The 13,699-nt window shown below is 55.0% G+C and overlaps 1 protein-coding gene across 2 annotated transcripts in view; it reads right to left on the minus strand.

The window, feature by feature from the left end:
• Positions 1-9,691, minus strand: part of MX1 (MX dynamin like GTPase 1) — a 32,558-nt gene extending 22,867 nt beyond the window's left edge. Inside the window, exons 1-3 of one of the 2 annotated variants that reach the window (XM_041735242.1) lie at positions 9,477-9,691; positions 2,580-2,670; positions 1,535-1,655 (exon numbers count right to left, since the gene is read on the minus strand). In XM_041735242.1, coding sequence (XP_041591176.1) covers positions 1,535-1,633 — 99 coding nt within the window. In that variant the 5' untranslated portion in view covers positions 1,634-1,655; positions 2,580-2,670; positions 9,477-9,691. Of the gene's footprint in view, positions 1-1,534; positions 1,656-2,579; positions 2,671-6,507; positions 6,642-9,476 lie in introns of those variants that run through there. The other variant, XM_041735241.1, reaches the window with a different exon arrangement.
• Between the last annotated feature and the right edge of the window lie 4,008 nt (positions 9,692-13,699).

Genomic DNA, 13,699 nt, shown 5'->3' on the forward strand with positions numbered 1-13,699 from the left:
ATTAAGAAAACACACAATCTAAAAAGAAAAAAAAGAAAACACCAAAATTCCAGTATGCTCCCCCATCACCTTCCTGCTGTCACCCCTCCCCCCACCCAGGGTCCCTCCATCCTGAGCTCATAAGAACCTTGTTCTTCTGTATGGCTCTCTCACCTACCCATCTTGAATCAATACACTGCTTCCCGCTGCCTGACTTGGAACTTTATATAAATGGGACCACACCATACATTTTTTCAATGACTTGACTCTGTTTCACCATGAGGTTTTTCAGACCTCATGCCTTGATTCTGACTCCTATATAAGAATTCTACTGCATGAGCGTACTGCTATCTACATATTTGTCCACCATTCACGGGTGCTTGTGCTGATTCTGGGTTTTGCTATCATAAAACAACACCATTATGAACATGGCTCTCAGCAAGTACACCTGCAAGAATTCGCATAGTGGTTCTCGAACCTGAGCACCAACAGGATCACCCAGGAGGGCCCATGAAAACACAGATGGTAGGCGCCACCCCTGGAGTTCCTAGTGCTTTAGGTCTGGGGGAGGTGGCTGTGTGGGGATGATATTTGCATTTCAGACACATTTGCATTTCAAGCTTTCCAAGCCTTATTGAGTATGCTGGTCTCCACACTTGGAGAACCAAGGTCTACAAGGTCTACATGTGGAAATAGAATTGCTGAATTATAAAATACACCCACTCAATGTGCCTGGAAAAGGCCAAGCTATGGCCAAGTAAGTGCCTACGAGTAGCATGAGCTCTTACCGCCCCATATGCTGCTGGTTAGAGTCAGGCAAGAGACCCAGTTATATTAGGAGCCCTCTTATCTTTCTATGCCCTTCAGTGTGGCTTTTAATATTGTTTAAAATACTATCAAGCATCAATTACAAAGATGGAGTCAATTTGAAAGAGGTTGACGACCCATGTGACTTTCAGATGCCTGACAGCACTAAAGAGAGCTCTCTCTCTCTCTCATAGTCACATGAAGTAAATACTATTATCATTCCCACTTGGGAGATGGAAAACCAGGCTTTCAAACCAGGGAGGAAGAGCCATGTTATAAACAAGATCCTACAGCTGGAAGTGTCCGCATTGGGATAAAACTCAGGTCAGATCAATTCCACAGGCCAAGTTTGGCTCCCCCCACCCCTGCAAAAATCCCCCCTTGATTCTGGGAAAAAGGGCACCACACGGCTTCCATGTGAGGGAGCGTCACAATGACACCTCAGGGTTGCAGCTGGAGGTGGAGCCATGTAGTGGGCACGGGACAGCACAGTGGTCCTCGAACCAGGAGCCCGTCAGTGTCTCCCGTGGCTTCCCAGGCTGAAACTGCACCCCATCAACCAGCATCAGCCAAGACGGGCCCCAGCTGAACAAGGGAGGGATCACACAGGCAAGCAGGGCAGGAGGGATAAGGAAGCAGCATCTGACATGGGGTGGGGGCAGCAGGGAGGAAGCACGGTGTACATGGACAGTCCTCACACAGCACAGCTCATGTCCACACAGATAGACGTTTTCAGAGAGCAACTTACTATTCCCTGATTTTTCTCTGCCTTCTCAGTAAGTCCGTTTAGTAACACATGATTGGGTACAGGATTCGAGTCAGTGATTTTTCCTTGAGAATTAACCATCTTCTTCCTTTATCAATGCAGCCTAAAACCAAAGCACATCAGAAGTAAGACAGTTCAGAAGCTGAGCCACCGTCAGTCACAGAAATACGCCTACTGCAAGACACAGCGGGGACCCACCCTGGGCTCCTTAACTCTTTAGGAAAAGAGTTAAGGAAAAGAAATGACAACAAGGAGCCGAATGATGAATGGAGACAGACCTGCCTCCCAGCCCAGCGCTCTTCAGGAATGTGCTCCAGAGCCCAAAAGAGTCCTTCCAACTACATACTTCCTGTTACAATTTGAGGTCGAACATCAAAAATCTTTTTGCCATAAATTTAAATTGTGGCAAAGAATACAATTACTGATGCGCTTTTGAAATTCAGGTGTAAAAGTAAAATTATTACAGAACCACTTCCAATGTAGCTGTAGGAATCTGAATATTATGGGAATTTGATACCCAAAATTATGGTTGAAAAAAATACCTGACCTTTAGGTTCTTTTACTTTGTTCCTCTTGCTCCAGACTTCATATTTTTATGCCATTTCCCCCATACAAGTGTATCTTACTGCCTTTTACTTTATTTTTCCCAGTTTCATTGAGGCATAACTGACATCCATCACTGCATAAGTGTGAGGTGTACAGCACGATGGTCTGATTTATACATTTTGTGTATTTTGAACCTATTTTGATTACCACCATAGGTTCCACTAACACCCACCTTCTCCTATAGATACAATATAGATACAGTATCATTTTCTTTTGAAAGAAGTTAATCAACCACTTTAGCATACTCATCTGTATCCAAAAAACATATACATACATATTTGAAATTCATTTTTCATAATTTTGGGGACCACAAGTCTCTAAATATTAAATTTTACACATCTAAAAATTTCGGGTAAAAGTACGTGAGAATTTTTCTGTAACTTGAAATAAATGTTATGAAAATTATAAAACACGTACTTACCTCCAACACAACTTCCTTTTATCTTGACGACGTAGCGCTGACTAGCTGGACCGAATCGCAGAGCTGTTCTCTCACGCCCGGTGACCACAACCTGGGTGAATAAATGTGAGCGCACATCAATGGAAAGTCCCACTGCTGAGAACGGTGTGCAGGGGATGTGCGTTGAAGCGAGGTCATGGCTTCTCAGAATCCTTTTGGTAAATCTTAAATATCTTAGTTCTAAGATAGATGGACAAAGCACAGAGCCTTGCTATAAATTTACTGCCTGACTCCACGATTTTTTTTTTTTTTTGATGCTCTCTATGCTTCTTTTCACAAGACCCTCCCCCAAGAGCTATGCTATGGGCATATGCTATATCAGGGCAGTTGAGGGGTGCCTGGATGGTGCAGTCAGTTGGGAAACCAACCCCTAGCTTCCGCTTGAGTTGTGATCTCAAGATTGTGGGATTGAGCCCTGAGTCGGGCTCCATGCTCAGTGTGTGGGGTCTGCTCTTCCCTCTGTCCCTCCTGCTCATGCTCTCTCTCAAATAAATACATAAATAAATAAATAAATAAATAAATAAATAAATAAATCTTTATAAACAAACAAACAAACAAACAAATATTGGGGCAGTTGAAAGAGCCAGGTTAAAAAAAAGGGTGAGGGCAGAGAGGGATGTATTCCTTTTTTTTTTTTTTTTTTTGGATGTATTCCCTTTAACGCAAGTGGGAGAAAGATTTTCTGAAAGGCAATCGATTGTAACGACTACTTACAGAATATGGAAATTTGGAAATTTACTTCCTTAGCTCCCCTTCCTTCCCCTCTATGCTTTTGGAATTGCTCTGTGCTCAAGGGGTCCCAGACTGGAGCTCCAGGTTGAAGACCGCAGCTGCCTCAGTTGGCCTTAACGCATCCAGTCAGGACATCGGTGGTCCCCAGGCTTGTACCTCCGTGACCACAGGTTCAGATTCGGTCAACACAGGATTTTGTGAAAATTTCAGGAGCAAGGTGATCTCCGTCATTAAAGCCCATTTCTTTTTCTTTTTTTTTTTTTTTTTTTTTTTTAAGATTTTATCCATTTATTCATGAGAGACAGAGAGAGAAAGGCAGAGACACAGGCAGAGGGAGAAGCAGGCTCCCCTCAGGGAACCTGATGTGGGACTCGATCCCAGGACCTTGGGATCCCCTGAGCCACCCAGGTGCCCCAATTAAAGCTCATTTCTTACTCATCCATTACACTCAGCACCCCACGGCAGCTGTCAAACTCAACTGAATGCATTCACTAGTTCCAGCCTTGGTGGAGTCAAACTCCCAGCCCCAAACCGCTTATAAAATGTCTAACCCAGGGTAGCCCGGGTGGCTCAGCGGTTTAGTGCTGCCTTCGGCCCAGGGCGTGATCCTGGAGTCCCGGGATCGAGTCGCACATCGGGCTCCCTGCCTGGAGCCTGCTTCTCCCTCTGCCTGTGTCTCTGTCCCTCTCCCCCCTCTCTCTTTCTCTCTGTGTCCCTCATGAATAAATAAATAAAATCTTAACAAAATAAAAATAAAAAATAAAATGTCTAATCCCTATCGCATGTTTATAGACAAGACTGCGAGGAGTACTGAGGTAGGTGCACACCACCCCCAAGCCTCCATCCTCACCCATCTTGCTCAACCCCAGCAGCCAGGACGGACGGCCTCTTCTCTCACTGCCAAAGTTTGGGGCAGGGGTTGGGGAGACTACCCAGGGCAGGTCTGTGAATACTCAGGGGCCCTGCTATCCGCCGAGGCAGAGCTGTCCAGCTGCCCCTTGAATGTTTGATTTCATAGGGCAGAAGTTTGCCAGTGGCTTCCAGACCCAGACACCATCCAGCAGCAGGGTCACTGGGCAGTCTTCACACTGGGGGGTGGAGGTGGCATTCAACGAGTACCAAGTGGGTTGCCACCCTTGTGGGAAAGCCTCCTCAACCCAGATCCCATAGAGATCTCCCGACCCCTCATAAGCACCACCAACCAGTGCGCATCCTGCTAAATGACCAATTCAAAGTCCACAATGTGCCCAACAAAAATTAAGTCCAGTTTTAAAAATAATCCTCACAGAACTTAAATTTACCTATTTCTCTTGAAACCCCCTGACATTTAAATTTTTTATAGTGTACTATAGACCTAATGCTCTCCACTTAAAGCTCAGTGCTGGGAGCTGAAGGGAGGGGGTGTTAGAATGGGAGGGAAGCCAGGATGAAAATAGGGGGAAGGGACGCCCGCATGACAGGGGCTCCTGGCCATCCCGGCCAGCAGCTTGGATCCAAAGTGGAAAAAAAGAAAATGAGGGATGCCCGGGTGGCTCAGCGGTTGAGCGTCTGCCTTCAGCCCAGAGCGTGATCCTGGAGACCTGGGATCGAGTCCCACATCGGGCTCCCTGCATGGAGCCTGCTTCTCCCTCTGCCTGTCTCTGCCTCTCTCTGTGTGTCTTTCATGAATAAATAAATAGATAAATAAGTAAATAAATAAATAAATCTTAAAAAAAATTTTTTTTTTAATTAAAAATGACACAGGGCTCCTGAGTGGCTCGGCGGTTTAGCACCTGCCTTTGGCCCAGAGCATGATCCTGGAGTCCCAGGATCGAGTCCTGCGTGGGGCTCCTTGCATGGAGCCTGCTTCTCCCTCTGCCTGTGTCTCTGCCTCTCTCAAAAAATGACACAGCTAGACATTTCAGGAGCCGCCTGGGACTGACAGCTGCGGGTCAGAATCACTTGACAAAACCCGATTTAAAATTTAACCAAATTCCTAGAATCCCACGGGCACAGCTCAGCGGTCCCCCGGGGTGGACAGAGCGCAGGTGTCAGAGCCTGGTTCCCTAGGTCAGCCCCCAGGACTGTCTCACCTCCCTCCATCCCTGGGGACTAGCGTGTTCGCGGCCCATTCCTGGGCAGGGGTCCCTCCCCAGACGCCTGGGCCCCCCCCCCCAGGGGGCGGGGGGGGCGGGCCTGGCACCTGCTGCTCCTTCCAGCTGCGCGGCTCGGGACTCGGCGCGCCCCCTAGCGGGGACCCTCCGCTCCACCCTCCGCGTCCGCAGCGGCTCCCGCGGACCCCGCGTCTACGCAGTCCCAACCGTGCGCTCGCCGGGCTTGCGCTCCCCGACAGTGGGAAAAGTGACAAAGCCAAAACGTCCCCGGAGCAATGCGGAGGCCGGAAGGGGTCTGTACCATTCCTCCTCAATCCCACCGAGGACCCTCCGCGGCGGGCCTCCGCGGAGAAAGAGGCAATAGTACGTCTCCCACCGACATCCGCCACTCCTGCACCCCGGCCCACGAGAAGCCGCCATCACCCCGAACCCTAGCATTGCTCTCGGGGGGACTAATGGTCAAAACAGCCCCTCCCCACCCGCTCCCAGGAATCATTCCTGCCCTTGGTTGGGCGGACTGCTCTTACGCTTTTGCCAAGACCTTGCGTGTCCCGGATTGCGCATCTCGGCTATTCCCGAACAAACCCACTTCGGCGGGCGAAAGAACTCACTGCTTTATTTTTCGGGTCAACAGCAGGAAATAAAAAAGGGCCCGAGGGGTGGTCCACCCTGGAGGTGGCCGTGGAGGCCCCGCCGCGATGGATGTGAAACTTTCTCAGTGCGCATCCCCTGAGAGACCCCCCCCCACCTGGCCGCCACCCCCTCCGCCTGCCCACCTTCCCCAGCAGAGGAGCCCGCAGGGTTGAGGGGGGCGCTGTTCCTGATGAGTCATCAGAGCCTCGGCAGCCTGTTGGCCCGAAGAGAACCAGGCGCGCCAGAGCGCAGCATCCCCATCCCCATCCCCATCCCCATCATCACCAGGGCCAGCCGCTACAATCTCCCATCCCGCATCTCTCCCCCACCCCCCCGCGCCCGCCGCCCCGGAGAGCTGGTCTCTGCACCCAGCACCCTCCCCCCTCACCAGCCCGATGGAAGATGCTGGGACCCAGGAGCGCGACACTCACCTGTCCCCGCGCAGCCGCGAGGGCCACCGGCTGCCCCTCGGCTTTTATGCAGCGCCAGGCGCCGCCCCTCGCAGTCCGCCCGCCCCCGCAGCCGCCGCGGCGGAGAAATGAAACTCTGCTGGACGCCAGGGAGGGGGCTCGGGCGGCGCAGATACGAAACCGGGCACCCCGCCCCCCTCCGCCTCCCCTCTGCCGCTGCGCCCCGGGGAGCCCATCGCGGGGGGGTGGGTGGGGCGCAGGCCCCTGGGAACAGCACAGGATTGCCAATCACTAGCAAGCTATGGCAAAGCCACAGGCAAGTCCAACACACAGAAGGGAGGAACGTTATTTTATGGAGAAGATGGAGGAAATGGGGGGGGGGGATGTTGAACAAAAGTCTATTGGAGAGAAGCGAGCATGGGGGTGACGGCAGTTTCCCGTTGGCTGAGATGCACGGGTGGCCGATTTCTGGTCCCAGGTGCGGCGCGCACGCTTCCCTGTTGGGCCCTAACTGATGGTTCTCCCCTGTCGTGAGTCTGCGCTGGATCTGCGCCTGGCCTGTCACTGACACCCAGTGGCGCCACCCTCCCCACTTAGCATCCCGCTTCCACTCCAGTGAGCTTCTCTTTATTAATTTTCACCAGATCCTCATCCTCTGCCTCCTTGTCCACGCCAGGTCCTCTGGGGAGTTGGGCGCGTCTGATTTCTCCAGGATGGAGATGGAGGTGGGGGAGGTGGAGGCAGAGAGCAAGCAGGCCCAAGAGTGGCCCTCCCTGGGCGGGGAGTCACATTTCCTCTTGGAAGGCCTCTCCATTCTCCTTAGCTCGGCTTGGAGTCCCAGACAAGAGGCTCCCGGAAGGCTGTGATGGGAAAGGGCCACCCCAGTCTGCTGGAAGACCCCAGAACCCACCTCAGCTCCAAGCCCCCCAGGGTCAGGGAAAGCCCAGATGGAAACAAAGGTAGTATGGCCCACCCCAGAGAAGGGGAGGAGGCCCCACAGTTCGACTCTCTGGTTGAACTCTGCTTTGCAGGATCCACTGCGGGGGTCTGGGCAGCCCAGCCAGGAGGGGGGCAGAAGGGGGACACAGGCTCTCCCCATCATCAGGGAGGACTTTTGGTCTGGCCACTCACTCCTGTGAGCCTCAGTTACTGTCCGGTCAGGAGGAAGAATGACACCAATTCCTGATGGGCTGTGAGCAGGATGGAGGAAAGGTGCCCACGGGTACACGGGAAAGTGTGGGTGCGCGTGCAGAGGTAGGACGCAGAACTCCGAGGAATGATGGTCCTTTTGCAAACCCAGGAGGCTCTCCCCAACCACTCAGGTTGAGGAATGACATCACAAAGTGCTCTGGGTCAAAAGTGACAGCCAGGTGGAACCAGTCAATGCCCGAGCCAGGACTAGGGGAAGGTGGCTGATAGGTCTGGTGTGCCAAATTTAAAAGGCACTGCTCGACCGCCGGCTATTTGGCACCTCCCTCTCCTGATGCCAGGGACTCCTGGTGTGAGATTTTAGTACTTCCCTGTTTGTAATCTGCTCATTATAGGAAGTTCCCTGAAGGGCCCAGAGGCTTGTGAGGGGGTGTAATTCAGAAATAACACAATAGTAAGTCCTAGGTCCTGAGTAAGGCAGTGCCACACGCCAGCCCCAGAGAGTAAGTCACCCGCACGGCCCTCCTATGACACGAGGAAGGCTATCACTCCCAGTTTACGCATGAGATGGGGAGACCAAGGAATGAGGTCCCTGCTGGGTCCCAGGGCTAGGAAGGGGCCAGCATGCAGGAGAGCTCAGACTGCCACCCCAGGCTTATTCCTCAGCTCTGGAGCATCTTCCCTTTGCTCCTCCACAGGTTCATAGTCTTCCACCCGAATTACTGACGATTCCTTCTCTAGGAAAAAAAAAAAAAAAAACCCTCACTGATGACTGTGTATTCTCTCAAGTAAGTGTCAAACTCTTAGCCTTTGAGAACTGTCTTTCCGGCTCCACACCCCACTCAGACATCCCTGAATGCAGCCCACGGTACTGTTGCCTGTCCTTCCTCCCAGGCTCCCAGAGACACCCTCTCCTCCCCTGCCAAGTCCCAACTGTGATGCTCCCTGTCTATGCAGCCACCCTTGGGAGCTCCTTCCAAGCCTGGGTCATGCCTCTTCCAGCCCATCAGCCCATCTTAGCTCAGTCTTAGATGTTGTTGCTCTCAGGTGGATGTTGTTGGGTGGTGGGCGGGAGGGACGCAGTTATCACCTACCTCCACGGGGCTGACGCGCCCACAAAGGCAAGCCTGCATCCCTCCAGTGCCTACCACCTACCAACAGCAGGTGCTCCGTAAGCATGGGCTGAGTTTAATGGACTGAGGTGCCCAGCCCCCTCCCCCTGGGCCACAGGGCCAGTGGGCACTGCCCTCTTACTGTTGTTTCCTGTGTGCATTAAAAGACATCTGGCAAAAACCCACGGAGAAGCACATTAGTAGACAAACAATCACCCTGCTGCCAGGACCCAGGTGCCCAGGACACCCCAGATGTCTCTGGTCCTTGTCCAGCCCTCTCTCCACCAGACAGGCCTGGCCCTGACCTGCTGCGGACAGCTGTGCTGGTGTTAATGGATGGAAAGCCATGCCTGGGAAGCTTCGGGGGCCGCTCCCTACCTCCTCCAAGCCAGTGGATTTTCCCCACTACCCCCCTCCGTGGAAATGGACAGCACCCGGCTTACATGCTGTAGGGAGTGGGAGTGTGTGGGGTGTTCCCAACTGCTTAGCTTGGCGCGCCAGCCGTGCCCGTGCCCAGCCTCCCCTGGCTCAGCCCTGCTCCCACTGCTTGTTGCTCACTACACACAACTCCTCCAGCTACTCCCCCAGCTCAGGGGTGCTCCTCCTCCTCCACCTGCACGCTGGGCTCCTTCCCAGCTCACAGCCTCCAGCCACCTTTCCCAGACCCAGGGGGCGCTTCCTGAGAGCCCCAGGTTCCCTCCCATTCCCACCCGCGGTCCGTGGCCTCACCGCTCGGCCTCGACCTCGGTGAAGGCCCGTCGAGCCCCCAGGTTGCCCCAGGGCCGCAGCAGGCCGGTGCAGCTGCTGCTGCACTCGGGTCTAGCACAGCGCGGGGCGCACAGTATTTCAATACACGTTTCTAGGATGAGCGCCTGAATGGGGAGTGGGGGGACTGGCTGTGCTCCTCAGGCGACCCCCGGGGCCTTTACCCTCAGCACCTCCTCCCTGATTTCCTTTCCCTGTCACCTTGTCACCTCGGGTTCAGTTTCAGTTTCTTTTTCCCTAGGTTCCCAGAAAGGAAAGTCACGAGAACCGAAGGGGGGGCGACGCCGAGGAGGAGGAAGGGGAGGCACCGGGATGAGGAAGGAGCCGAGCCAGAGGAGGGAGGGGGCGGCCCTGGGAGGAGGAGGGGCGGGGCCTGGAGGGAAGGGGCGGGTTCGGGGGCTTGGGACGGGGCCTGGAGAGGGGCGGGGCCAGAGGTGGATGGGGCGGCCCTGGGAGGAGCGGGGGCGGGGCCTGGAGGAGAGGGGGCGGGGTTCGGGGGCATGGGGCGGGCCTGGATCAGAAAGGTGGAGCCCGAGATGGATGGGGCGGCCCTGGGAGGAGGAGGGGAGAGGCCTGGAGGGGAGGGGGCGGGGGCCGCAGAAGGGGCGAAGCCGCAGAGGGGGGGCGGGGCCAGAGGAGGAGGGGGCGGCCCTGGGAGGAGGAGGGGGCCCTGGGAGGGCCGGGGGCGGGGCCGCAGGAGAGGGGCGGGGCCAGAGGAGGAGGGGCGGGTCCTGGAGGAGGGGGCTGGGTTGAGGGCATGGGGCGGGGCTGCAGGTGGGGGGCGGGGCCAGAGGGGGGAGGGGGAGGGGCCGCAGGAGAGGGGGGCGGGGCCAGAGGAGGGGCGGCCCTGGGGCGGGGCCGCAGGAGAGGGGCGGGGTCTGGACGGGGCCTGGAGGAGAGGGGGCGGGGGTTGAGGGCATGGGGCGGGGCTGCAGGTGGGGGCGGGGCCAGAGGAGGAGGGGAGGGGCCGCAGGAGAGGGGGCGGGGCCAGAGGAGGGGCGGCCCTGGGGCGGGGCCGCAGGAGAGGGGCGGGGTCTGGAGGAGAGGGGGCGGGGTTGAGGGCATGGGGCGGGGCTGCAGGTGGGGGCGGGGCCAGAGGAGGAGGGGAGGGGCCGCGGGGCGGGGGCGGGGCCAGAGGAGGAGGGGCGGCCCTGGGAGGGCCGGGGGCGGGACCGGGGGAGGCCCTCCAGCCCGGGTGCCTCCCGGAGGCGCCGCGCAGCCTGGACTCGGTTCCCCGGTGCCGGCAAGGGGTGGGAGCTCGAGGGGGCGCGCGGGGCGCCTGACGCCGCCTGGGCCGAGGGCCAGAGCAGTGCGCCCCCGCAGCGTCCCCTCTGTGCCGCCCGGGGCGCGAGGCCAGAGTACCGTGTCCCTTGCCCGGTTTTGCTTTCTCCTCCATAGATGCGGCCGCAGATTCGTGCTTCCCAAAGGAGGGACCAGCAGCATCGGCGTCACCCGGAAGCTTGCAGGAACTGCAGGGTCTGGGGCCACCCCAAGACCACTGAATCAGTCTGCATTTTAAGGAGGTTCTCCAGTGGTTCGTTTGCAATTCAAGCGTGAGAACCTGGTGCCTGCAAGACTGCTATTTATTTGGTGCTGAAGTGTAGGGCTCGGGGTTGCCTTCAAAGCCCCAGGCCCGACAGAGCGCCGGTGCCAGAGCAGATGAGGTACCAGAATGGTGAAGCTGAGCTGGTGGCCCTGGGCCCTGGGCTGGTGTCGCGGGGCCCACCCGACCTGCAGTGACGGGAAGGCCGGTGGCCATCACAAGGTCTTTTTTCTGCGATAGGGCCTGGTGGTGGTTGCTTTGTGAAAGCTTGTTGTTCAGATAAGGGAGGCTGTTGCCCGGTGACCTGCCTTCCCAGGACCTTTCCCAAAGGGCTTCTGGGAATTAGTGCAATCCGTTCTTTTCACCAATTCTCAAATACCAAGCCAGTCAGTGGCATTCCTCCTCTACCTGCAACGGGGCTCAGTATTTCGTACTATAGGAAGTGGGATGCTTGCTCGGGCAGCCTGTATATAGTGTAGGAAGTGGAGAGACCCGCACAAATACCTCTATTAAAAATGCCATCCCTGGGGATCCCTGGGTGGCGCAGCGGTTTGGCGCCTGCCTTTGGCCCAGGGCGCGATCCTGGAGACCCGGGATCAAATCCCACATCAGGCTCCCGGTGCATGGAGCCTGCTTCTCCCTCCGCCTGTGTCTCTGCCTCTCTCTCTCTCTCTGTGACTATCATAAATAAATAAAAAATTAAAAAAAAAAATGCCATCCCTTGGCTGTGGAGCATTCATGCAATATTAACCCTGTCGGATTCTGGGCCAATTTCTGCGATCTCCAATATACGGAGAATCAGTCATATAGGAGGTGGAGACTCAGAGAGGGGGACTCCTTTGCCTGAACTCGACCGCTAGTGAGAAACTGAGACTCCTTTCCATGCTTTCACAGGCCAGCCTGCTTTCTGGGTTGCCATTCCAAGCACCTGCCTGCCAGCCATTACTCATTGCTCCGAAAAACATGTCTAAAATGTATGCGGTGTGCGAGGTACCATGATAGGAACAGGCTTCTGTGTTGAAAAGTTGTCTTCACGCTGCCTGTCATCACACTCGGGCAGCTTTAAGGAAAATTCAATCAATCCTATTTACAAAATGCCATCCTGATCCTGATAATCCTATAGACCTTTCATTTGGGTTGCCATGTTGTGGTCACGCCCCAACATGTGACCTGGCACAGAACTGATGTCTTTGGCCACGGCTACCGAGGGCCTGAGGCCTGTCTACAACAGATGAGTGAGTTGGGGCCTGTATCAGCTTCCCGCAGCTGCTGTAACAAATTGCCACTTACACAACAGACACTTACTCTCCTACGGTTCTGAGGCCAGAAGTCCAAGGTCAGTTTCCCATGGGGCTGAAGTCACGGTGTTGACGGGGCCATATTCCCTTTAGAGACTCTGGCCACAATACTTCTCCTTGCCCTGTCCCACTTCGAGAGCTGCATCCTTGCTTGCTTGGCTCATGGCCGCTTCCTCCTTCTCCAAAGCCAGCAGGGTAGCGTCTTCCGATGTGCTCCTTTACGTTGACTTCTCTGTAGCCAGCTCTTGCTCCACTTCCCTCTCATGAGGACACCTGTGATGGCATCTAGAGACCCACTGGGGTAATTGGGGGGCATCTCCCTATCTTTGGGAGCACAGATTCCAGAGTAACCAGAAAAGTGTCCCATTTAGGTAGGGAAAGCAAGGGGGTTTTATGAGAAAGAAGAAGAAAGTAATCACGTGATTTAGATAAGGAAGAAAAGAAACCTGTGAATTCAGTGCTAGCCAGCTGAGCTGCTTTTCATGACCAGCTAATCAATTCTTTTATTGGTGCTGTCAAACAAGACTATTCCTGGTATGCATTAGTTAACTCTTTGCTCATCATAGGGTTCATATCAGCAGTTTTGTGGTCGAATGCTAGTCGTTCTGGTGGATTTTATGAACAACTGCTTGCTGGAATCTGACCCAGTTCCAGCTCATTAGTTAGAAAGCAAAATGCAGCCTCAACATAGAATCTCTCTCTGCAGAGACTGTATCCAGTTCTGCTCACATTCGCAGGCGCCAGGGATTGGGGCCTGGCTGTCTGGGAGGCCGTTCTTCAGCCCACCACAGAAGCGAATCCTCCTCCAGCTGAGCCTCAAGCTGAGTGCAGGTGCCTGGCCCACAGCTGTACAGGCTCCATGAGACACCTGCCTCCACCACCACCCCCTTCTGCCCTGCCCTGGGACCTAGAGGCACCTGCTGAGGAACACGGTAATTCCTGATCCAGAGAAACTGAGATAGGAAATTTTGGGGTTTAAACTTGGGATAGTTTTTTTTTTTTAAGTTTTTATCTATTCATGAGAGAGAGAGGCAGAGACCCAGGCAGAGGAGAAGCAGGCTCTGCCCATGGAGCTCAATGCGGGACCTGACCCTGGACCCGGGGATCACCCCCTGCAAGCTGAAGCCACCCAGGTGCCCCAGGGGATAATTTGTTAGGTAACAATAGATAACCAACACAGCATGTCCCTGCATGTGACAAAAGAGGCATGTAGGGCCTCAAGGAGTAGAAACTAGATGGGAAATCGCCTATTGATACCTTTACATGAATACCCTTGGGTCTCATCACTGTACCGTTGACTGGACACCCCCACCCCCACCCCGCTGCAACCCGCAGGAGCAACTGCC

Source organism: Vulpes lagopus, chromosome 20 (assembly GCF_018345385.1).
Source record: "Vulpes lagopus strain Blue_001 chromosome 20, ASM1834538v1, whole genome shotgun sequence".
NCBI classification, from domain to species: Eukaryota; Metazoa; Chordata; class Mammalia; order Carnivora; family Canidae; genus Vulpes; species Vulpes lagopus.